The sequence below is a fragment of the Hippocampus zosterae genome, chromosome 4, assembly GCF_025434085.1.
Source record: "Hippocampus zosterae strain Florida chromosome 4, ASM2543408v3, whole genome shotgun sequence".
Classification (NCBI taxonomy): Eukaryota; Metazoa; Chordata; class Actinopteri; order Syngnathiformes; family Syngnathidae; genus Hippocampus; species Hippocampus zosterae.
In genome coordinates this window covers 28,531,987-28,545,340 of record NC_067454.1, presented here as the reverse complement: position 1 = coordinate 28,545,340, position 13,354 = coordinate 28,531,987, and the positions used below count along the sequence as shown (strand labels likewise).

The 13,354-nt window shown below is 41.8% G+C and overlaps 1 protein-coding gene and 1 long non-coding RNA gene across 3 annotated transcripts in view; both read left to right on the top strand.

Moving 5' to 3' along the window:
* The window catches only part of zgc:153993 (uncharacterized protein LOC767645 homolog), a 32,541-nt gene extending 19,425 nt beyond the window's left edge, over window positions 1-13,116 (top strand). Inside the window, exons 4-6 of the mRNA XM_052064039.1 lie at window positions 3,508-3,640; window positions 11,792-11,896; window positions 12,485-13,116. Coding sequence (XP_051919999.1) covers window positions 3,508-3,640; window positions 11,792-11,896; window positions 12,485-12,583 — 337 coding nt within the window. The 3' untranslated portion in view covers window positions 12,584-13,116. The remainder of the gene's footprint in view (window positions 1-3,507; window positions 3,641-11,791; window positions 11,897-12,484) is intronic.
* LOC127599820 (uncharacterized) lies at window positions 5,942-8,362 on the top strand. 2 transcript variants are annotated; one of them, XR_007962171.1, is made up of 3 exons: window positions 5,942-7,987; window positions 8,053-8,116; window positions 8,181-8,362. It is a non-coding gene; the product is annotated as an uncharacterized LOC127599820 (long non-coding RNA). The 2 variants fall into 2 exon arrangements; XR_007962172.1 differs by lacking the exons at window positions 5,942-7,987; window positions 8,053-8,116 and adding an exon at window positions 8,011-8,052.
* Window positions 13,117-13,354: the final 238 nt, after the last annotated feature.

Sequence of the window (13,354 nt, the reverse complement as noted above, 5' to 3'; positions counted from 1 at the left end):
AATCCACACCTAAAATTTTGCAACTATCGGATTATTTCGTCACAATGTACAACTGCACTCTGCCTGGTTTTGTTTGTGTCTTTGAACCGCGGGCTAGCAGGCAGAAGCCTTGCAATATTTCACCGTGTGAACTGGAAATTCATCCAAGCCACTGCTCCTGCATTCGCTTCATTTGAACATTCTACTTCACTACTTCCTAGTCATTTCCCAAACCAATTTAGTAACTCTCTATCACCGGCCAAGATATGACAAAGATTTTATCAATGACGTTTATAAACGCCTTTTCCCAGCTCTTCACTCAACTCTCATTACTGGCTCAAGAGATAATCATCCTGGGTGACTTCATCGCACTGATCACTCTCAAAAGGCTTCATTCATAGCTTTGGATTATGTCCACTTGCCAACAAATAATAAGAGCCCTATATTCGATCAAATCTGTTGTTCTGGTTTTTCTGCTTCTGATTGCACATCACACCCTCTTCCCGACACCGACCATTTTCTTTACAAAGTATAATGTTAAACTGTCCCTGTCCAAACATGTCCTTCCCCAAATTATTTCAGCAAAATCAAAGACATCAACACTGACACACTGTCTGCTGACATTTTTGACCATCGTACAACAACTGCCAACAGTCCACCAGATGACCTTGTCTTCCACTACAATACTCACTTCTGAACGCTCATGCACCTCTAAACAGAGAAGTCCCCTTCGCCAATTCAGATCCCAATGAAGACAACTGGAACGTCTAAACAATAAAATTGGACTAACTCTTCATGAAGAAATGTACAAAATGCATCTTGTTTACAAGGACAATAGAGTGTCATCCAAATCCGGCTACTACTCTGATCTAATTCAGTCACACCGACTCCATTCCTCTGTTTTTTTTTTTGCTTCCGAAATCATTTATCATCACCTGAGCCCTTGCACAGCTTCAGTTGACCTCACCCCTCTACCTCACACCCCTATGACCTTGCTTTTCAACTTTATTCTCCCCTCCATCCATACCATATCGAATCTCATCATAATATCTAAATATGCAACCTGCCAACTTGGTTCACTTCCAACTGCACTTGTAAAATCTTGTCTTCCCCGAGGAGGAAAATCCAAGTTATTTTGTATTTGAATCTTTACCCTGTGTCCGCCAGGCCATTTACTGCTATATGGGTGTGAAGACACTGTCATACATGAAAACATACAGTCCATCCATCCATTTTCTGCTCCGCTTATCCTCACAAAGGTCGCGGGGCGTGCTGAAGCCCATCCCAGCTGTCTTCGGGCAGTAGGCTGGGTACAACCCGAACTGGTTGCCAGCCAATTGCAGGGCACACAGAGACAAACAACCATCCGCATTCACAATCACACCAAGGGACAATTTTGAGTGTTCCTTTAACCTGCCACGCATGTTTTTGGAATGTGGGAGGAAACTGGAGTACCCGGAGAAAACCCACACAGTCACGGGGAGAACTTGAAAACTCCACACAGGAAGGCTGGAGTCGGAATTAAAATCAAACCCTGCACCTCTGCACTGTGAGGCTTACACATACAGTATATTAAAAATATATATACAGTACACTGTACACCCAGGTTTAATACCTATCAACAGGTGCAGCCTATCTTTAATTAGGGTGCGTGCATGCATGAATCTAACTTTAGAAGTAGTGTGATACACTGCAGTTCTTGTAATTCAAAGTGTGCACTGTAACCTGTATGATCGAAATGTTTTAAAATATTTTTCTTGAATCTATATATACTACACAATACTTGATCTTGCTGATGGTGTTTTTTAATCTTGCTCTCAAATACCCCCTGCCCCCCCAAAAAAACAACTAATACTAAAGCTAAATGAAAACTGTGTTTTTGAAGCAACTTAAAGTAATAAAAAAAACAAAGCTGCCCTGGAAACTAATTAAAACTACATTAAGAAAAAAAAACCCAAACAAATGGAAACACTAACTTCACAATACTTGATCTTGCTGATGGTGTTTTTTAATCTTGCTCTCAAATACCCCCTGCCCCCCCAAAAAAACAACTAATACTAAAGCTAAATGAAAACTGTGTTTTTGAAGCAACTTAAAGTAATAAAAAAACAAAGCTGCCCTGGAAACTAATTAAAACTACATTAAGAAAAAAAAACCCAAACAAATGGAAACACTAACTTCACCGGTAATTAATATCCTAAAATGATAATAATCCTGCTTTTGACACTGGGACACAGGTTCAAATTCTGGTCATGTTGAATGGTAACATCCAACAGGGCAAGCTAACCCTCTACACTAATTTCTAGTCGCTGCCCGTCCTAACTCCAAAAGAAAATGGGCGGGTTGTGTCAAGAAGGGCATTCAGTGTAAAAATTGTGCCAAACCTATCATGCGAGTGACTCACTGTGGCAACCACTTAGAGGAAAACGCCGAAAGTCACTTCTTATGTATGTACAATGTACCGGTAGACCGTCCACATGGAAACACGTTTTACTGTTTTCACACTTTTTTTATTTTTATTTTTTTTGGAATTGTCCACATGGTTCTGGCATCTTGGGAGCTCAAAACTTTTGAAACCACTGCCCTCCTGACATGTACTTTTCCTGAGTGGATGACATACTTGTCCCAGTTCTCACATGACCGTGCACATACGCTATCAAAATTTGCAGTACAACAACAATGGTGGATTACCATATTCAGCTTGAACTGCAGAAGCTCCTAAGCATGTAAGCCACTGTGACATTATTAACTGTTTGAGCAGGCAATACTTTGTTTAAATATCTAAAATTAAATAACTACCTAAATGATCAAATTAAAAATGTACTTATGTTTGATGAAAACTGTTAGCAGTTGTAAATGTACAACTTGTACAACTGTAAAGCAGTTGTACAAGATTAAATGCAAATATATTGTACTTAATGTTAAATCAAACAAAACTGTATTTAACAGTGTACCACTAGTGGTGCTCAAAACACACTTTGAGAATCGGTGCTTTAAGGTATTAAAAAAAACAAATCACACTTTGAGAATCATTGCTTTAAGGCAGGGGTGTCAAACTCATTTTTGTCGTGGGCCACATTGTACTTACCGTTTCCCTTGGAGGGACGTTATGACTGAAACCATATAGAGATAATGGTTTATTGTTTATTGTTCAAGTTACTCTAAGGATGGGTCTGGTAACATGAAAATGCTTCCAACATGTCTCTTATTTTTTAAATGTGAGAATTTTCAATTTTGGTAGATATTTTAGCAATCATCATGGAAGTTGACATGCTTGATTTGCTTTTGCGGGCCACATAAAGTGATGTGGCGGGCCAGATCTGGCCCCGGGCCTTGAGTTTGACATTAGTGCTTTGAGGCATCAAAAACGAAAATTGCAAGAAGTGGGCAGGATATTCAAACCAACTCATGGACCTGGACCTGTTGAGTACAATTTTAGAAGTGAAATAAAAGACAATCAAAATCATTGCCTGTTGATGTAATTGCAAGCCATTACTTATATTCTGTATTTGCAATTCTCATTCTCAGACTCATCAATCAGGTTCAAGCAAACTGTGCTCAGGATATTTTCATGAAGGTGGCCAGGAGCATCTTTGCTGATGGCATCAACTGGGGTCGAGTTGTGGCTCTCTTCCATCTAGCATACAAACTCATATACAAGGTAACAAGACAAAGTGATATGTTTCATGAAATATTCCCCAGGCTCATAGTGGGTGGGAACAGTGAAAGCTTTGCATTGTCATCATATTTAAGTTGGACTTTCGGTTGACCTTTGTGATCATAAATGTATGCCTACTGTCATATTTTCAGTATCTCAAATGAATCCCGGATGTTTAACTTCTTGTACTGTAAGGAACTGCAAATTGGAGTCCCCGTAAGAGACCATCTTACATTGGATTTGGCCCAGATCCGCGATCTCAATTAAGGTTTCATGTCAGCTCTGTGGTTATCATATCCTTCGACAGAACTGAAGCCTTTCGATCGTAGCCATAGACCAGGGGTCGGCAACCCAAAATGTTGAAAGAGCCATATAGGACAAAAAAAACAAAACAAAAAACAAATATGTCTCGAGCCGCAAAAAAATAAAAGCCTTCTATAAAACTCACAATGAAGGAAACACATGCTGTATGTATGTAGGAGACTGGACTGTCTCAGAATTGTTTGTTATTCATTCCTTTGTTGTGTGTTCACAAACGCCCCCATAAAATTCCTTTTGTGATTTCCTCGCTTGTTTTTTGTTTTGGTGCATTATTTTTGCTTTTCTTAGTGTCAGTGAAGTGATCATTAATTTCCGTTTTTCTGAGGCTGTCTTTGAATGCCTCTTGAGTCGAACGAGAAGAGAGAAGGCACGGAGATAGACGCAGACGTGCCTGTGTTTGTCGAGACTGTTAGAAGCATAAATAAAGTGTATGTTTTAAAAAGCCCAACACCACAGCTCTCCTTTTTCGGAGCTGCAACGTGTATCTATATCTATTTGAGCTATAATAGCCTACTATCAAAATCTTTTTACATTTTCAAACATTCTTTATAAAGCTCCAGGGAGCCACTAGATGTCGCTAAAGAGCCACATGCGGTTCTGGAGCTGCGTGTTGCCGACCCCCGCCATAGACAGATACAAGATGCTGAAAATTACAGTGAATGCACAATTTTGCCTGCTGCATAAAAGAGCAGCATCATTCGCGCATCATACAGGTTCCTCCTCAAACATTGGGCAGGGGGGCATTGCAGTCTTTATGCAGTTCTAAGGATGTAACAATAACAATATTAAAATCGCCTCAATACTGTCATGTCAAAATATTAAAAGCAGCACATCCTCATAAAAGAAACATTACTGAAAGACAGTTTCATCCAAACACAGCATTGTGAACCACATAGACCATGAAACTTGGTGCTGCTGACCCAATAGGAACATGTGACAAGACAATGACTGGCCAAGCATACTGTATTTCTTTGTCACTCCTCCTATGTACAAAAACAAAAGAGTGTGCTTTTTTCTCAAGTCATGAGCTTTTTCTTTACAATTTTGTTAGTTTTTTTTTTTTTTTTTTGCAGCAGCAGCATCAAGCTGTCGATGAGACCTGTTTTTTGACTGATTTTGTGCGGTCAGGCAAAGAAATGTGCTGCTTTAGCTGATCTCATTGGAGTCCCCGGATAAGTGCTTGAAATATTAATTCCTCTTGAGCACAGGCGTCGAAAGAACCATATCCCTCCAAGCATGATGGTGGAGGTCTGTAGCGTAGGTGCCCCAACTGTAGCCTCCTCTCTATTTCTGGTTCAACAGCTTCTCCTTGGCTTTATTCATGTTTCCTTGAATGACTAAAACACTGTTGCATGGCTCCCTATATACAGTCGCAGTCGTGTGTAAACTGCGCCCTCAGGTGTGTTGCAGCATGGAGAGATGGAAAGCAGACAGGACAGTGGCTATTGAGAACTGGAGCTGGGCATGCCCGCTCTTCCAGTCAAGACGCTCATGTGGTTTGAGGTCCATAAGGATCTGTAGAGTTCCCCCCCCCCCCATCCCACTCAAGGGCAACCTTCGACTGCTGTACCCCGAAGGCCATTAAACTATACTGCCAACAGTACCTGGATAAGGTACATCTACGGATGTCCTTCTCCATTGTAGTGCAGCAGTTTGACTGTACTGCATCTCAAGTGTTAAGTGTGGAGGCATTGGGGCACTGGAAGTGCCCATGCTGTCAGTCTCCACCAGGAGTCTCCACCAGGAGACTGACAGCATCGAAGCCGGTTTCGCTCCTTGGGTCCTGTTGCCAAGGGTTAGTTGTCGCTCAACATGTCTGGACTAAATCTAAATTCCTTCAGCCACGCCTCCTTTTTTTTTTTTTTTTTGTCAAGCAAGTCCTCAATCTCTCAGAGTGTGGTCGCCATCTGCAATCCCACTTCTGACACCAATGTGACACTCTCATTTGTGTTTCAAGGATGACAGAGTTGCAGATGGTCATCAGTTGCCTTACTCCCACAAGTGGTAACAGAATACACATTCATTCGGGAGCTGCTATGGGCCACAGCTCACACGGGTGTTCACACGGCAAGATTTGGTCCGGTGCTACGCCGGGGCTGCCCCAGTACAGCGTTCACACGTGCAAATTAGCTCCGGCGTAGCCGCGGAAAACAGCTTACTCCGGACCAAATTTGATCCACCTCAGGGAGGTAGTTTAAAAATTTGCTCCAGAGCAAATGCTCATTTGCGAAGCAGCACCGATGTAAATTTGCACGTGTAAACGCAACTGGGTTAAATTTGCTCCAGAGCAAATGCTTGTGAAGAGTTGATTAACGACGGCGAGAATGCGTTGCTAAGACGTTTTATTTTCAGTGTTTTCGCGAGGTCGCTACCACTGCACCACTGAACTCTCGACTTGCCTCAGTGCACCGTCACTGTCAGACGAACACAGAGACTCTCCACCTGCTCTATTTATATGGACACGGAACACTGTAACCTTCCACACAAAATAGTTCCAAACAAGTAACAATCGCGTCAGTGGCATACATCGTATACCTGTATGATACAGGTAACTTTGGTCTTGTCAGTGGAGCAATCTGGCAACTTTTTAAAAGTAAACTTTCCATTCATAAACTCTTTAAGTATCCATTTTCGGTTTCTCGCGCTGCCATGGCTGGCAAAACAAAGTGCATGGACCTATGCAGCGCACTTGTTGTTTTGTTTCTGGTTTATTTATAGAGCAACATAACATCCACTGTGACGTGTTCCGCGTTAATCTCGCGAGAAAAAAAATTAATCCAGTTGAAATACATTTAAATTAATGCCAATAAAAATGCGCTAAACTGACAGCTCAAGAATAAATATAAATATAAGCATATTAAAAATAGGTGAGTGGGGGTGAGTCCAGGTTTTAGGGAGCATCTATTCAATAGCATGACGGCAGTCGGCTGGGACAAGCGGCAGTACCTCTCCTTCTCGCAACGCGGGTGTATCAGTCTCTGGCTGAAGGAGCTGCCGAGTGCTGTCAGGGTGGCCTGGAGAGGGTCAGAGGGTCTGCACATCATAGCTGTTAGCTTAGCTAGCATCCCCCTGTCGCCAACCTCCTCCAGAGTGTCCAGGGAGCAGCCCAGGACAGAGCAGGCCCTCCTGAGCAATCGGTCCAGTCTCTCTCTGACCTGCACTGAGATGCTGCCTGACCAGCAGACTTTGTCATAATGAATGTCAGAGGCCACCACAGAGTCAATGCTCTACAGGAGTGACCCCTGAACTCGAACAGACCTCAGTTTTCTTAAAGTGACTGATGTGGCAAAAGGATCTTGTGTTTAGCAAACAAAGGCCACAAATATTCGAGGAAGTCGAGAAACTTTTGCTTATTTTCAGAAATGAGAAACAGGGGCAGTCTGAGCCAAGATATGAATTGTGGCAAAGCAAGTCAATTGTATGGAGATTTGATAAAAAAGGTTAGGATAAAAGAGTTGGATTTTAAAGCAAGCAGAGGATGATTTGAAAAGTTTAGAAAAAGAAGTGTTTCGTCATGGGGAGGCAGCCAGTTCAGACGAGGAAGCTGTCGAAAAGTTTAGTTGAGTTTGAAAATCTCATCAAGGCCAAGGAATATTTTCCCCAGCAAACTTTTAATATGGATGAGACTGTGTGGATAAAGTGGTTCAGAAAATGGATGGAGGGATGTTACCTCGCACCGTAGCGCAGGGTTGCAGAGAGAGAGTCCATAGTTACAGCCATTACTTTAGTCTTTATTAGTTCAAGGTGTAAAATAATGTAATCTACAATTATCACGATGAGAGAGAGAGAAAGATGTTACCGTATTTTCGTGACTATAAGGCGCCATTAAAAGTCTTAAATTTTCTCCATAATGGACAGGATGGCTTATAATGCGGAGCGCCTAGTGTATGCGCCGAGTTCCAAAGCCTGACTGAGAGCACTTCTGGCCGACCCGCTGTTTATACTGAGAAAAGGCGACAGGCATGCAGAAGTCCGCCAATGAGTGAAGGGTGGGCGTGTACGAGGGCGCTAAAGGCGCGTCCCTAGCAGGTGCCAGTCGCCAATGAGGTGAAGGGTATGCGTGTAAGAGGACGCTAAAGGCACGCCCCTAGCAGGTACCAGTCGCCAATGAGTGAAGGGTGGGCGTGTAAGAGGACGCTAAAGGCACGTCCCGAGCAGGTACCAGTCACCAATGAGTGAAGGGTGTGCGTGTAAGAGGACGCTAAAGGCACATCCCTAGCAGGTACGAGTCGCCAATGAGTGAAGGGTGGGCGTGTAAGAGGACGCTCAAGGCACGTTCCTAGCAGGTACCAGTCGCCAATGAGTGAAGGGTGGGCGTGTAAGAGGACGCTAAAGGCACGTCCCTAGCAGGTACCAGTCGCCAATGAGTGAAGGGTGGGCGTGTAAGAGGATGCTAAAGGCACGCCCCTAGCATGCGTATGTTTAAGATGGCCTATATTTTACCTTGCCTGGCTGCGGCCAATAATACAGTGTGTTTTGTGTATGTGTCAAATGCAGAAATGGCACCCGTTACTGAAACTGCGCCCAACAATACGGTGCGCCGAATGGTCGTGAAAATACGGTACTTGAATTTTTATGTTACAATGTTAATGTTTATGTTAAAATTGGTAAAAATAAAACATACAAAATGTTTGTACAGTTTTTACAGTATTTTTCATATTACCTGCTCTCTTTTTACATGTGTATACAGTTTATGAAAAAGTTAAATGAAGTTGTTTTCTGGACATGGAACGGATTAAAATTTATTACATTGACTATAAATGGAAACATGGTTTTGGTTTTCGAACAGCCTTCTGAAACGGATTATGGCAAGCAAGCGCCCAAGATGGGGGGGAGGAAAATATATTTTCTGATTTAATATGGTTTCTGTAGGACAGACATGACACAAACATTCTTAACATTTTCAAATACTGTAAAAATGTGTACAATAAATATTACATTTCCACATCACTCACTTCACTTTCTATTAGCAGGATGGGATTCCAGGCAGGTGGCTGTTGTCAAAAAAACAGCATTTCACGTACAATTCACCCAGGGTACTGGCAAAGAATGGGAATGTGGAGGGCCGAAAGAAGCATTTTTAAACGGTACACGTGAGCTACGATAGTTAACACGCTGCAAAAGTGTGTCATTCATCTTCGGAGCCATTATGGCTGTTGCTTATTATGGCATGCGTGCGTGTGCGGTCGATCGCATGAGGTTGGTTGATCGTAAAGTAGATCTTGGGTCAAAAAAATTTTGGGCACCCCTGCTCTACAGGGTCCACTGCAGGGGAAAAACGTTTACCGTATTTTCATGACTATTCGACGCACGGTACGGTTGGGCGCAGTCTCATTAATGGGTGACATTTCTGTATTTTACACATAGACAGACCGCACTGTACCAATGGGCGCAGTTTTACAGTGGTAAAACATACGCAAACATTAAACATACGGCTTTGAACGCCCGGTTGATGCCATTGTCCAGCGGTTAGAGTTCTTTAGTCAAGCCTCCGGGAATAACGGCAAGCTCAGAGTTCATTTGCTTGACTTGGTTTTTCACCGCTGCTGTGAGATGGGCACGCATGCCAAAAGCATAACCGATGGCTTGAAGTTTGAACTGAACTTCGTAGGCGTGTCTCTTTGAATTTATTTTCAGGGGTTCTTAGAAACCAAAACCGGAGTTGTTTTGCAACAATGCACATTGCCACACTCTATACAGGTGTTGGTACCTGCTTGCGGCGTCCCTTTAGCGTCCACTTACACGCCCACCCTTCACCATTGGCGGACTGCTCCCCAGCTTGCCTGTCCTCTCTCTCTCTCTCCCTCTCCATATATGGATATATACACGCCCACCCTTCCCCGATTGGCCGACTTCTTTCCCGCATGCCTGGCCACAGTCACTTCCGCCTTTTCTCTATATAAACAGCGTGTCGGCTGTCAGTCAGATTTTGGAACTCAGCGCATACAAAGGACGCTCCGCACCATAAGGCGTCCTGTCCATTTTGGAGAAAATTTAAGACTTTTAATGGCGCCTTATAGTCGTGAAAATACGGTAATCATGAAGGCTCATTGTGTATTTGGAGCCAACTTCTTTTGATTGTAGGCTAATATAGATAATATAGATACATACATCATGTGTTGCCTTCATTATGAGGCTTACATAAGGCTTGTAATTTTTTGCGGCTCCAAAATTATTTTTTTTGGTCCAATATGGCTCTTTCAACATTTTGTGTTGCCGACCCCTGGTCTATATGATAAGCTTAGTGATGAAGAAATGCAGTCCACGTTTACATACTGCATCGTGTTTCATGAAACAGTGATATGGATGTGTATTTCATAAGTAGTAAATATTTAGTAAGTTTGTACCTGTACTTGTTGTCATTTCTCAAGCTAACCCGTGGGAGGCGCTAAACGGATTTTAAAAAAAAGTTCACACTAGGTGGCCATTAAATGAGTTAAAAAGGTGGAAAAGGAGAACAAATTGAAAAGACATCATATTAGGTAGAGGTGTTGGGCTCCAGTGTGGGACAAATAAAGGATATCTTATCTTACTTATGCCTCCCGATTTTGAAAAACCAAGATGAAACAGACAAGCAGGACTGCTTCTTTAAAACTTTCAAGGGGGTACTCATGAGTCTTTTTTTGTTTTGTTTTAAAGCATTAAAATACAAAGGTCATTCAATAAATAAGTGATGATGAAGCCAAAAGTGTTGTGAGTGACTGGCTGAGACAGCAGTCCAAAGATTTTGACGCTGAAGCTTGTGCGCAGATGGGAAAAATGTGTGACAGTGCTCAGAGACTACAGTAAAACTCCTCTACAATGAAATCATGTTTGCAAGCAGGGGACTTTTCACGATAGCAAATTTTATCTCAGATGTAAGCACATACACGCACACACACACAAACATATGTGTACTCTTTATTTTTATTCCAATATTGCATAAAGACAGCTGGGATAGGCTCCAGCACCCCCCGCAACCCTAGTGAGGATCAAGCGGCTCGGAAGATGAATGAAATGAATGAATGAATGAATTGCATAAGTATGATACATACACTTATTTGACACTTCATATAGCCACCGTAGAAAGGAAAAAAACGAAAAGAAATTGTGAAATTTACGATCAGCATTCACTTTTACTTACATACATTTCTTGCATTATGTCTTTTACTTTGCTTCCTCCATCTTTCATTTTTATTACTTTTCCTTCATCTTTCATTTTTATTACTTTTATCCTGTCTTCAAGCGTCAAAGTTTTTCTTTTCTTCACTCCTTGGTCTGCAAAGGTCCGTTTTGTAGCCATTTTAGCAATGCAACATTCGTGCTGTATCTGAAACTAACAATAACAAATACTTCCTTCACTACTGCGCATGTGTACACCAGTGTGGTGTTTGCTGGTGCCTTTTCCGAGCTAAGCAGTAGGAGTCGCTGAAGGCTGATGTTGGATTTGACTTTTGCGGAAGGCTTGTTTTCGTTGTAGTGAATCTTGTTGCGAGGCAAGGGCAGAGAAAAAGATTTCGTATTACGCAACAGGGGGATTTTTCGTTGCAGGAGGAGCAGAAAAGTAGATATGGCTTTAATGTATGAAGTTATTTTCACATAGGGGGCATTTTCACCCATGTATATTTTGTTGGAGAGGGGTTTCACTGTATGTTGAAAAAGAAAAAAAGGAAGCTAATACAGCTTAGTTTCACTACTTAGTTTCACAGAGGTTTTACAGAAGTAAAAGAGAAATTCACCGTATTTATTGAATGGCCCTCGTAAATAAAATATTGATTGGTTTGCCAGGTTGCACTGTATAAACAGGTTGTCCATGTGTCCATTTATTTTTGTATTTATTTTTTAATGTCAAAGGCCCTGACCACGAATCATCTCGAGAACATCAAACTCATAATCAGCTGGGTTCTCCAGGTTATCAGAGAGCAACTCCACTACTGGCTTGTCCAGCAGGGAGGCTGGGTAAGTCATGCATTATCATTATCACCCGTCTGTCACGTTGTACTCGAAGCGACAGAGTAATCGCTCCGTGCGCAACAAACTGGAGATAAGTGGATCACCGAAATAGCAGACACAGAAAGTAACTTTGTCACAAAAAATGATATTTATTACAACACAAAATCCTCGTCTAAAGGGACAACAGAAAACGCTGGTCAAAAAGAGAACCAGGAAATAATTGTAACGATGCAACAGAAAGCGCTTACGAAAAAAAACGGCAAGGAGAAATTTAGGCAAAATACTATGGTCACTCACTAAAGGATATCTAGGAACGCAACAATTGTCAATAGTCTTTAAGGCAATCTTTTAACCGAGAAGGAATAGGCAATAGCAATGGCACGGCGTGGAATACTCCGGCAGTGAGTCGACTGCCGGAGCGCCTAAATTTAGCAGGTGCAATCACCAACAAATGGGTGGCAGGTGTGCAGGCGGCAAGCAAGAACGCCTGCCCCCTGCTGTCAAATACGAAATGTGACACTGTCGTTTTGATATGCTGCTTTTCTGATTTATAAATTGATGTTTTGTTTTTACTATTTCTGTCTTTAATTGTAGGAAGGTGTTATCCAAGGATGGTCTCACTGGCGGACATTCACCTTAGTGGCATCGATGATTTTAGTGGCGACCATTGTATATTATAGGCGAGCACGCTGACAAATGGCTGTCACAATCTCAAAAGCAATACTTCAGTTAAGAACTAGTTGCAACCAACATTTTCATATGTTCCTACGTATCTTTGTTATTTTTTTTATAACGGTCAGTTATAAACCAAAGAATGGGTTAAGACAGGATCATTGATCATCGTTATCCGAAATAGAAATGTATGGAAACTGTCCTGTGGACATTTATATCTTTGTATTCATCACCAACTGGTCTTCATTGTCTTTAGTTTGGAGTTGCTGCTGCACTTTTTCAGCCGCATGGCTGCAATGGGTTTCAACACATTACACATCTAATAACAACTGAATATGTCACTAGAGCTTTGAAAATGTTTGAGTGAGTCTCTTATTTTTTTTTTTTTAGTTGAGATGTCATTTGTAATTACTATTTTCTGCAGAGTAGATGGCTTTAACTGTAATAGATATGGTAGGCACTGACTCACCAGTTTAATATGTTTGTCATAGATTGAAGTGTTTTTTTCTGTATTTTTCTTGATAATACTTTATTGATATTAAATGTGACTCTCCAATTTGTTTCTCTCCTCCATCTTGTCCTTGAACATTAATTATTCAAAGATTCACACTTTTGTCAAAACAAGTAAATACATTAAGACGCATCAGTGCTTTTCTCCGGGTACTCCAGTTTCCTCCCACATTCCAAAAACATGCAAGGCGGCTGATTGAATACTCAAAATGATCCCTTGGTGTGAGTGTGAGTGCGGATAGTTGTTCGTATTTGTGTGCCCTGCAATTGGCTGGCAACCGA